This window comes from Mesitornis unicolor, unplaced genomic scaffold, assembly GCF_000695765.1.
Source record: "Mesitornis unicolor isolate BGI_N332 unplaced genomic scaffold, ASM69576v1 scaffold5634, whole genome shotgun sequence".
NCBI classification, from domain to species: domain Eukaryota; kingdom Metazoa; phylum Chordata; class Aves; order Mesitornithiformes; family Mesitornithidae; genus Mesitornis; species Mesitornis unicolor.
In genome coordinates, this window is record NW_010182257.1 from 57,683 (window position 1) to 69,243 (window position 11,561).

Consider the following 11,561-nt stretch of genomic DNA (forward strand, 5'->3'; position numbering starts at 1 on the left):
ATGTCAACAGTAGCAGGCACAGCCACAGCAGGCATATGGTACTAAAGCCGCACCCTGGAGAGGCAGAAAAGTGTTTTTCACCATCACTTCAATTGGTTTAGGTGTACTGCAATGTGGAAGGGGATGAAGCAATGAGCAGATAATGATGAGCAGCAGCAAAACTCTGGCAGGGTTGGACTCAACCCCATAATGCAGCATCGGGACCATGCAGCACAAAAAACCCCACCATGAGTTCTGTCCTAGGAGGATCCCCAGGACATCACCAGCCATCCCATCCCCACAGCCCTTGGCAGCAGCAGGGATGGCCAGGCCAGTGATCTGTTACACCACATCCTGGAAACAAGCAGTTTGTGCCATAAAGCCACTGCCAACTGTGGCTGGAAATAAACCTTGTAAGAGTGAAGCTGAGCAGCTGGGTGTCAAAAAATGTTATTATAGCCACTGCAGGGTGTTTGTAATTTATATATCCTCAAGTTTTGCTGGGTCTCGCTGTGCGAAATCCATTTCAACAACCACGCACAGGTCACGCTCGTATTTTACCCCTCACACATCCACTCCCCCAAATAAATGAACAGAAAGAGATTTTGATGTGGATTTTTTTTTTTTACATAATGTTAGAGTTCAAAAAAAAAAAAAAGAGAGAGAACCCAACAAAATTAATAAATATTAAAAGTTAAAAAGCTCTGAATCTCGTATGTACAAAACTTTATACATCATGGTAACACTGGACAAGGTTACATCACAGGAATGACTCGGTGCATCTGCCTGGCCCAAGAGGATGCAGAGGACCAGACGCACCCTCTTCTCGTGGAGACAGGACCAAATCCCTGCAGGCAGCTGGGACATCCCATCGCTACATCCCCGCACCGCAGCTGCCCACGAGGAGAAGCGACCCAACCTCAGCCTGTCCCAAGTTGCTTCTTGTCCTCGCCTGAAATAAACACCCCAGTGCTGAGCCCCAGCCCTGCAGCATCACCACCCCAGAGCACCCACGTGTGGCAGAGGAAGGGAGGGGGTTTATCACACCCTGCTTTAAATAATCTCGCCCACCTCTCTCAGCTGGAGGTGGGGGTTAGCACCTGCAGCGCAGACACCCCGGAGACCCTGGCTATGGGGTGCAAGGGGAGCCGCAGCTCTCCTCCGAGGTATAGCAAGGAACCACTGCAAATATTCCTAATGCAATAAAGCACTAATGCCCAGGAGAGCACTGGAGGGAGGGGTGCAGCTGAGAATTTGGGAGGAAGGAGCAAGCACCTGCACCCTGGAGACATTACAGATCATTTTTCAAGAGGGGGGAAGGTTTTGGTTTTATTCAGTGCCTCCAAGGCTACAGGGCAAGGGGCTGAATGCTCAAGAAAAGCCTTGCTTCGGGCTTTTCTGGGGTGCAGTCCCACCTCGAGCTAGCCCAGTGCTGTCCCAGCAGCAGAAGAGGGCTTCACCATCCCCATGCCACCGGGGAGCGATGCTCCTTGAAGAGTAAACCAAGCGTTATCTTTGGCACAATAAATAAATGCAGAGGGCAGTGCTGGTGGATAGGCTGGCAAAGGGCATGGTGGTGGTGTCAGCAGCCTGAGGGATGAACCCCACTCTGGTATACCCCCAGCATCTCGTTGATCCTGTGGGTACCAATACCTGCACACCTCAGACGTGGGCACCCCACCGCAGCATTTGGTAGGCATCCCTCCATCTGTGTGCTCCTCCAAGGTGTGCTGGCTGCTTGGCTCACACAGACCCATGGCTTTGTTTCACCTTTTGTGGAGCCCACTTAATGCCAAAGGGCAGCTCCTGGGAGCCAGGGGACCACCAGACTCAGGGGCTTTTAAGGGTAGTTAGATAAATGTCCTCCAGCCTTGCCTCAGAGATGCTTTGGGAAGAGGGTGCCCAAGCCACCCTCTTAACATCTCTTCAGCCCTTTCTGTACCATTGGGTAAGTCCAGGGGAACACAGCAGAGGGAGGGCTGCATCAGTCCAACACTTAAAACACCAGGAACGTGCTGGGGCCTCCATTTGTTTCAATTACAGCATCAACCACCCTCAACTTCACCCCTGTCACAAGCCACACCAGGCTAGCAAAGTCTGTGGGGAGCTTGCACACTGATGTGAGCTCCTCCAAGATGCCCCAATTTCAAGTTTCTTGCAACCACACCAGTGCTCTGCCCTGGCCCTGATGGCACTGACAGCACCAGGCTCGAACAGCAGCGTGCCCTAAAACCCACAGGTTCCCAGTGCATGCCAAGCACCCCAGGCCACCTCGTCAGCAAGCCCCGGCCACCTGAAGGGCTTAACAACCTCTGTCTCTTGAGATGACCCGTGCAGCACATCAGATGGCCAGGGAAGTAGCACCACTGCGGCCATCGCATGCAGCCACGCCATGCATGGGTTCCCAAAAGACCTCACTTGGCAATGCCAAGCTGGTCTATCCACTGAGCCTTGTCCTTCTCAGATTCCATCCTTCCAGCCCCAAAACCTCCTTCCTACCAGCACTCATCCCCCATGGGAGCCCACCTTCCCCCTGCCACCAAACCATGAGGGTGCCCTCAGCTGGGAGGCTGCACACCCCTAAGCACCAAAACCAGGGCAGCCACCTCAGGGAAGCCAATAGGGGACATGGCAGACACTTTGGAAAAGTTCTAGGGACTGCAACTCCCCCAGGCAGAGCCTGTGCCTGGAGCTGGCCTGACACCAAGCAAGCTTCATGCAGCCCAACCCTCCTAAAGTGCTGTGCGTATGTTTAGTACCTGGCACAAAATTTTTTAATGGCATTAATTACCCCCCTTTTCACTCCCTCCCATGTGACAAGAAGGATGCAGATGAATCTACCTCTCTCTTTGCCTTGTAACTGCCCCCAAATTTCTCCCCCAGTCTCCCACTCCTCCCCATTTCCCTCCAAAAGGTGTGGGTGCCCTGCAGACACTGGGTACGAGGGTGCAGGGATCAGGCTGCTGGTCCTGGGGATGCTGAGCACCGGTACCAGCTCAAGACTGGCCAAGGGCAGTACTGGCTAAAATGTCACTGCTGGGTGACAGGCATTTTTTAAAAGTATTTTTGGTCTTTGACCTTGTTCTTATTGCTCATGTGAGAGTGCCTGGATGATCTCCCACCTATCCTGCCTTGCAGGGCAGAAGCTGTTCTATGGTTTTCATGCTCCATCTCCCCTCAAACACATCTCCCAAACTCTCTACCCCAACGGGAACAGCCTAGGGCAGCAGTCTGGGCTTTCTCTGACGTCCTCCTCTCTTTGCCACCTCCCTCCAGTTGCTTGCCCCCCAGCTTCTCAGCATCCTCCCATTGCTACCCCCAAGCTCCAAGCATCAGAGCTGAACCTTCAAGCCAGGACCCTCCTCTCCAGCACATTTTGTGTTGCTGCTTGGGGCAGCAAGGAGAGAGAAGGAAAAAGCAACATTAAAGCCACCCCCCAAATCTTTTTAGCACCTTGGAAGTAAGCGGCCCATCGCAGGTTACCTGTAGGCAACTCACTGTTGCTTTTTTTTGCTCCTTTTTACCTTTTCGCTGTGGCACTGTAAAAAAAAAACCATGCCACAGCTGGGAGGGTGAGGGATCATGAGAAAAAAGTGGTTTTCCCAGGAATTTCTGGGTCAGCTGGGTCGTTTGCAAACCTGGCAGTGCCACCTGTGAAAACCATCGCTGGAAGTAGGGAGGAGGGAAGAGATAAAAAGAAGAGGAGAAGGAAAGGGAGTAGGGGGACAAAAGGTTTTCCCTGCCCCATGGCAAGGGGGTCCCGAGTGGGTTACCTGGCTGCCCAGCCCCTGCCCAGCTCACTGGGGGCTGGCAGCCCCCCAGGGTAAGCACCGCTGCTGGGCACCCCTCCACCAGTGGCTGGCCCAGCCTGAGGAGCTGGGGTGGAGTCCCCACCAGGTCCACCCTGGGCAGGGGTGGTGGGGTGAGGGGAAAGCAGTGGAGCAGGGCTGGGAGCGGTGGTTCCTGAGGGAGCAGTGGGGCCGGTGGCGGGGGGCGAGCTGGTGGCAGAGGAGGCTTTCTTGCTGCAGGATTCACAGCAGAGCTTGTTGTAGCCAGGGATGGAGCAGTAGCGGGCCAGGACCTCCATCTGGCAGAAGATGGACTTGTCCCCGAGGCAAGGCTCCCCTGGAGAGGGACAGAGCAGCATCAGACAGCATGGAAGATGGAAGATGGCATTAGGCTCCCACCCCAGCACCCTTCCATTGGTCCCAAAGGCAATGAGGTGCCCCCCCTTGCAGGGTGGTACCAAACCGGCTATTGCTTTCTGACCGAGGGCAGCAACTTTGGCAATGCTTGTACAGGAAAGGGGATGAGTGAGTTGGAAAACAAAGCCAAAGCATTAGAGGTTTCTGTACACGACTGTAAAGCCATAGAGCAAGGGATACTCCAAACCAGACTCTTAAATCAGACCGTAATGCACCTCGCCTCGGGTATGAAGCCCTTGCAGCAAAGGGCAAATTCCAGAAGTCATCTCCCTACTTGAGTAATCATGGGAGGTTGAAAAAAGTTCAAGGTAAAAAGGAAGCAGCATAAAATCTGGGAGGTGAAGGGAGCACAGCATGGTTCCCAGCCAAAGGCAGAGGAAGCTGCAAGATCCCAGGCTCCACGAGATGGCAACCGAGCGACGGGCTTTGCAAGCAGAGGCAGCAGGGATGCAGCAGCAGAGGGTATAAGTCCCCAAAACCACGGCTGGATGTACAGCCTCCTTCTCAGACCCACCGGGAGCTGCGAAGGTCCTCGGGAAAGTTATCTCATAAAGGGAATCGCCTTTACCGAGGCAGGGACACTTACTGGAGGAGATCTTGCTAACGGGGTTTTTGGGTCCGTCCTGGGGTACCCGCTGCCCTTCGGGTGTGACATGGCCATCAGCATCTGTGCTGGCAGTGCTGCCAGAGACCTTCCCTGAGGAGAGAGAGCCATGATGCCCAGCCACCGCGGGAAGCTGGAGGCACCCAAAAAACCTTAGGAGGGTGCTTTGGTGGGGGATTTTTTTTTGTTTTAAGGGATCTCCCTTAAAATCCCTTGGGGAGCACCCAGCCACCCAAAAAAGCCCCAAGACAAACTGCAGGGTGTCCACCTCCATAGGTACCCTCAGCCCATCGCATCCCCAAATTGCCAGAAAAACCTAAAACCATCCATCTACAGCAAATAGCAGGGCCAAGAACAGAAAAGCGCAATATTTTGGCTGGCGTTTAACCCTTTCTCTGCCAGCATCAGGGACGCTGAACATGACCTGCTGTGCTGCCATCCCCTTGATGCCGAGATGGGCCGCAGGTATGCAAGAGGGCTGGTCCCCACCGGTGTGTGCCCCCCGACAAGTGCCACCTCCTCCTCCTCTCACCTGGGCAGAGGGCCATGTGGCAGCCCTGGACGGCCTCTGGCTTGTCTCCCTCGCAGTGCGCGCCACTCTCGCTGCCTTTGCAAACCACCTGCCGCTGCTGGACACCTTCCCCACAGCTCGCCGAGCACTGTGCCCGGACAGACAGACAGACAGAAAGATGTCAGTGCTGGCATGCCCCAACAGCCACCCCAGAGGGGTATTTGCATGTATTTACAGATAATGACTCCTCAGGAGGGTATTGCTTTCACAGAATCACAGAATCACAGAACGTTAGGGATTGGAAGGGACCTCAAAAGATCATCCAGTCCAATCCCCCCCTTATTATTTCTAATAAGGGTTTTCCTTCCCCCTCTCCAGCAATGTCCCCCACCTCCACCATGATGCACGGGGATGCTATTCCCTGTCTAATTTTGAGTTTCCTCACAAACTTCAACGAAACCATCACTGACTCTTGTACCACTATCTCCATCCCTATAAGCCCAGCCTGCTCTAAAAGCACCAATCCTTAACACCCAGTCCCTATATCCCTCCTCCAGACCCCATCATGTGGCCAGGGGACTTCCTCTCCCCTCCTTGACTCACCTCGGACCAGGCGCCCGTCCTCCACTGTGCCGGGCAGGGCAGGCGGCTGCAGGGCCGGCGGGTCTCGGGCCGCTGCCCAGGGCAGTACTTGGTGTGCAGGGTGCGGTTGGTGCCATCCTGCAGACGCTGCACGCACTGCACCGCCCGTGCCTGCACCCCCAGCTTGCCACAGGACTTGCTGCAGGCACCCCACTCCTCAGCCACCCAGCTGCCAGGGGGAAAACATGGACACAGAGAAGGCATTACAGGTTATGCCCACACTGGGAAGCAGTCAGCACACTCCCAATGCAACCCCAAATACCCCCATAGCAGGGGATGAGAGCACTTCAGGCCAGCTGGGGAGGACTTACATTGGCTGGGAGCACTCCTGGAGATTACAGCGCCGTCGGATCGGCTTTGGCTTCTTGCCGTTGTCACAGAAGTTCCTGTGCACCATCCGGTTGTCGCTTTTCCGCCGGCAGCCGTACTTGGTGTACTGGATGCCTGGAGGGGCAGAGCATGGGCGGTGAGGCAATGGATGCGGGGGTCCCACTGGCTCCCTGCTCAGGTCTCTCTGCATCCCTGTCGGGACACGTGCTCTCGGATGTCACCACTCAGGTAACACCTAAGCAGTGCTTCTCCCAGGTTTGCAGAGGATGCTTGTGTGGGTGCCGGACATCCTCCAGACTCCTGGGGCCACCCAGGCTGCCGTGGGATGCATACACAGAGAGGGGCAAAGCAGATTCAGCCTTCCCCCCATCCCTCTCCCAGGCTGCTCTCCTGAAAACCCAGGTCAAGACATCGGAGTTTGCTGAGGGAGACACAGCCACGAGCACTCAGTGAGCTGTGGATCTGGCTTTATTCCTCCAGACAGGGGGAAAAATAGCAGCACATCATGACGCCAGCCAAAGCGCTGCTATAACATGCCAAATAAGCTGCGCTTGCTTGCTTGGGAGCAGACCAGACCGGGGCTAAGCACGGTCCAACAGAGCTGCCCACCGCCTGGCCAGGAGCCCAGCTACAGCAAGGTCTGGGGAGCCAGCGAGGGCTCGCTTTCCAGCTCTACAAATCCCAAAGTCTTCCAGCCATGAGCTGGATGGGAGCAAGGTGAAAGCACAAGGTCCTCTCCATCATTTGAGGATCAGGTAAGTTAGAAGTGACCTCTGGTCCACCCGCTGCTTCAAGCAGGGCCAGCTTCGAAGTTGGATCTCACTAGCCATATTGAGCCAAGGTTTTCATCAGCAAACCCCATGTGCTTCCTCTCAGAGGGAAAAATCCAGCAATAACTGCCAGGAGCTCACGTGTGCTACCAGCCCTTCAACACAGCACTTACTGGGTGTGCTCACACCTATTTCCATGCAAGCTTTAGGAGCAAAATCACTGCTCATTGACTCAAATTGGGTTAAAAATAGCCAATGAATTAAAAAACTCATAGAAGGTACATGGACAGACAGACAAAAGGTATGCACACACGATTGCAAAAGCCCATTTTCATAACAAATCTGGCTAAAATGCTCACCTAAACTGCTCTGCAATAACGGTTTCTAACACTCATATTCCTATGTGGTAGATCCCCCAAATTACAGAGATGCAAATAAAACCCGTGTGGGTGTGAAGACAAAAGCCACACCTCTGAGCAGTACCAGGTCTAGGTCTAAAGCCTTGCAATGTGTGATCTTGGGGAGAAATTATTTCAAACAGCATCTCCATGTTTCCAAGCCAGAGATGCCTCAAAGGGCTCACGTGCTGCCTAACATATCCAAGTATCCCCCCAGACTTGCGCCATAGGCTGCTACAAAGGGAAACGCTACCTCCTCCGCACGCCTTGGAGCACTGGGACCAGCTCTTGAGGGCCCACTCGTAGGAATCCATCTCCTCAAGCAGGACATTGTTGTTTCCAATCATGGGCAGCAGGTCTTCGTGGATGATGTACCGGTACATCAGACTGCTCCTTGCCTCCTCTTCCTGAGGGATGATCTGCAGGCAGAGAGAGGACAATTGGCGAGGGCGAAGGAGATGAAGGATTGATGCCACAGGAGAGGGAAGGGAAGAGGAGGCCATCAAAGGAAAAAAAAAGAAGTGAACAATGACCACATGGTATGGTACACACAAGGGCAGGAAAAACAAACTCCGTTACTCAACATGATTAGGTGGGCTTTAAACACAGTGTCTGCCTTTCAGGAAAATACCTCTTCAGTTGTGGTGAAAAACACTGCCCAAACATCCCAACTCCAACCTTGGGTTGCATGCCCCGGCCTCTCCTCTGACCTGCAGGACCACTGACTACATCCAAAGCCAGTGCTAGCCACGGGGATGAACAGGAGTGCAGACCTACCCTTCCCTGGGTGCCCAGGGAACCAAATCCCTAACTCCCCCAAATACCAGTATAACTAAAATGAGATATGGACTCAAAGGCAATTGCTGCACAGAGCAAAATACAATTGGACTCAAAGGCAAGCACGCCAGCAATGCGTCCTTATGCCATTCTTGCAAGCAGCTCATGGCCCCTTGCTTTCAGCTAGCTCACCTCCCTGGTTTTAATGATATGCCCTACATCCTTTCTCTACCCAAGTCCTTCCATCACTTCCTACATCCCATCTCAGACCACCTCTCTTCTTTGTACTGCTGGGTGATGCTCATCCCCAACACCCCCGGAGGATGTGTCAGCCAGGCTTACCAAAACGCTGATGGCCTCATGCAGAGGACCACTGGTTTTCAGGCTCTCCTTGCCATGTTCAATGGTGTACTCCCACTCCAACCCCATCTCAATGAACACTTGGCTTTTGGCTTCTTTGTCCTTGGCATTAAGGATGAAGCTACCCGTGGCTTGATTCTTAACAGCTGAAGGAGAAAGGAGGCATTTCAATGACATTTCCCCTGGTCACTGCCTCTGAAGGACCAGAATTGCCAAAATAAGACCCTTTGGGTGGGAATTCTTAGAATGGGGCCGAGAAAGATGTAGTGGGTGAAGGGGGAGGTGAACTATGGTGTACTCACCGATGCTGTGGGATGCCGGCTCCATCTCTTCTATCTGAAGGTGTCTCGCCCCAGCTGGAATCTCAAACATCTTCAAAACACCTGCTGAAAGGGAGAGAGGGAGGATGGAGGGAAGAGAAAGAGCGGGTTTGCTCCAACCACACACGTAAACGCCCACACTCACATATTAATGCAGCTGACCCTCCCAAACCTGCCCAGCCCTCTCACCCAGCTGCTTGGGGGTCTTGGCCAGCGTGCCCTTCACCGTCCGGCAGTGGGAGTTGTCCCCGCCGCAGACCCCGCACTTATCGTCCTGCTTCAGGGAGCCAACCTCCTTGTCACAGCCGACATGCTGTCATCCGTGGGGAAAAGAAGACAAGCACAGGGTTACATCTCTGCAGCCCATCCCATGACTCCACCATCCCCATAGCCCTTTGCTGCACACAGGGTTGGTCCCTGGGCTAAAAACCACGTGTCCCCCAAGGGGTAGTGGGTCAAGTGCATGCACAAGCTCCCTCCTGGACAGGCAAAGGACAGGGACAGTCATGCAGCAGCTGTCAGCTCCTCACCACGCACTCGCCCCAGACGCAGATGCTGTAGGGGTCTCGGTAGCTGCACCGGGTACCGTCGTGAACAACCTGATTCATGAACACCACGTCCCCCGTTCCCTCGGACTGGCAGATCAGCTCACACTTCTGAGCATCTGCGGCAAAATAAAAAGCAAAGAGGGGGGGGAAAAAAGGCTTTGTGGAAATACGTTAGGGCGATTGAAGACAGGAACTCCTCTCAGCTTGTACCCAGATTTCCAAAGCCCAGGCTACTCGTGGCTATTTATTCATGTGCCTTGTTTTGTCGCATCCGTTTGCTACTCAAGAGATTGCACTTTTGCCCAGCACACTCGGGAAATTAAGAGAAGGCAACTGGACAGGGCACACTACATGATGCTGCAATGTGAGACGCTTGGCTGTGTGAGTGAGGAACACCAAGCCAGGCAGGCAGACCTGGCTCCCATCCCAGCCCGGAGCGGCACGCTCCCCACTGCGGCACCAGGAGTGAGCAGGCAGCGCTGTCACCCCACCGCCTCCAAGAAAAACAAGTCCTCTGCCTGCCAAAGCACACAGAGAACAGAGATAAAACTTTTAAAGTAGCACAAACGGATTTATCTCTGACTACCATTACAAGGGGCTCTACTCATGCTAGCACAGGAAGAGCAGAGAGAGGTTTCAACATGAGCTGATCTTCTCAGGCCGTCTCTGCTGTGCTTTGAGACAGCAGGAACCAGAGCAACGTCTGGGTTTCTCTACGCAACACCTGAGGCCAAGCACAAGAGATGGATTTTTAAGGACCTGGCTGCTTGATGCTGGCTCATTGCGCTCTAGTTTCCAGCTCAGGAGCCTTCCACAACCCAACATCTGTGCATCTGGCACAGTCCCCATCCCATGGTGAAGACAATTTGGCTACTGCTCCTTTGCTAGGACCTGACAGCACTCACCATCATGATGCTCGTAGGGAAGCCAGGCGTGCTTGCTGTTCTGGTGGGTGTAGTAGGAGTTGCGCTTGGAGCACTGCTGGGCACGGAAATCCTGGTAGGGCCCTGGGCACTCCTCAGCATTGCACACTTGGTACTCATAGGTGGCACCTGGGCAGTGGCGCCCGCCATACGCCGGGCTGGAAAATAAAACATGTGCGTTAAAAGAGCACTGGGGGGGAGATGCTGCTGAAATGTGATGCAGCTCAGCGCCTAAATGCACAGCACAGCTCATGCAGGAGCAAATGTCCCCACCACGGCCGACCGAGCACACAAGGGTAAGGGCAAGGAACCTCTGGCTCTTGGCCACTTCCAGTTTTACCCCCCGCAAAAAGGAGCGAGGCGGAGGCCAAACGTACGGCGGGTTGTCACAGCTCCGGCTGCGCGAGCGCACGCCTCCCCCGCAGGTCCTGGAGCACGAGCCGAACTTGGACCAGGAGCTCCAGCTGCCATCCTGGCTGTAGGGCTGCTCCGACGTCTTCCAGATGCAGTGACCCTTGAAGCACCACTGGAAGGGAAGAAAAAGAGGGGTGAGCTCCACACTTGCCTCTTCCAAAGTGCCTGGCACCAGCAAAGAGAGCCCTCCTGCACCTACAGCACCATAAAAAGGGCTCAGAGCTTGCAAAGCAGCCAACACAAAGCATGGGAGGAAGGTGATCATCATCGTGCCCTCAGGCACGTCCCTCCCATAGGCAGCAGGACCAGAAGTGGTCCCCAGGCATTTGACAGCAGGGCTGCCCTCCAGGCTGGGCAATCCCACCGCTGCCTCTGGTTTGAGGCATTCAACCTGCATCATTTCACAACCAACCCAGGAGCACCAGCAGCCCGTGACTCGCAGCAGAAACTATGGCAGAGGAGCACATCCATGCTTCGGATCTGGTGTAGAAGAGCATGCAGCTGTGTGAACCAGCAGAGCAGCAGTTTACATCAGCTGGAAAGCTGGCAACTGGGTTATATCGTCCTGTTTTTCTCCAGGATTTAGTTGTATGCAAGTGTTTTGTTCTTTTAAATCAGCTGGAAGAATGGGCAACAGAGGATGTTTGCTCCACACATCATACACAAGCCACAAGGCTTGCACAGATGGAGAGATCAGGATGCAGGAGGACAAACTTGTGCAAAAAGCACGCTTAAGGCATGCAAAGATCCCTCTGCAGAACAAATCCCTCAGATTTTCTT

General features: G+C 54.1%; 1 protein-coding gene across 1 annotated transcript in view; it reads right to left on the reverse strand.

The window, feature by feature from the left end:
* Positions 1-3,748: 3,748 nt before the first annotated feature.
* ADAMTS14 (ADAM metallopeptidase with thrombospondin type 1 motif, 14) overlaps positions 3,749-11,561 on the reverse strand; it is a gene marked incomplete at its 5' end in the record, with an annotated part of 33,584 nt that continues 25,771 nt past the window's right edge. The window contains 12 exons of the mRNA XM_010183715.1: positions 3,749-4,104; positions 4,771-4,881; positions 5,321-5,447; positions 5,903-6,110; positions 6,253-6,385; positions 7,693-7,858; positions 8,559-8,722; positions 8,879-8,962; positions 9,086-9,209; positions 9,427-9,560; positions 10,350-10,525; positions 10,745-10,893. Coding sequence (XP_010182017.1) covers positions 3,749-4,104; positions 4,771-4,881; positions 5,321-5,447; positions 5,903-6,110; positions 6,253-6,385; positions 7,693-7,858; positions 8,559-8,722; positions 8,879-8,962; positions 9,086-9,209; positions 9,427-9,560; positions 10,350-10,525; positions 10,745-10,893 — 1,932 coding nt within the window. The remainder of the gene's footprint in view (positions 4,105-4,770; positions 4,882-5,320; positions 5,448-5,902; positions 6,111-6,252; positions 6,386-7,692; positions 7,859-8,558; positions 8,723-8,878; positions 8,963-9,085; positions 9,210-9,426; positions 9,561-10,349; positions 10,526-10,744; positions 10,894-11,561) is intronic.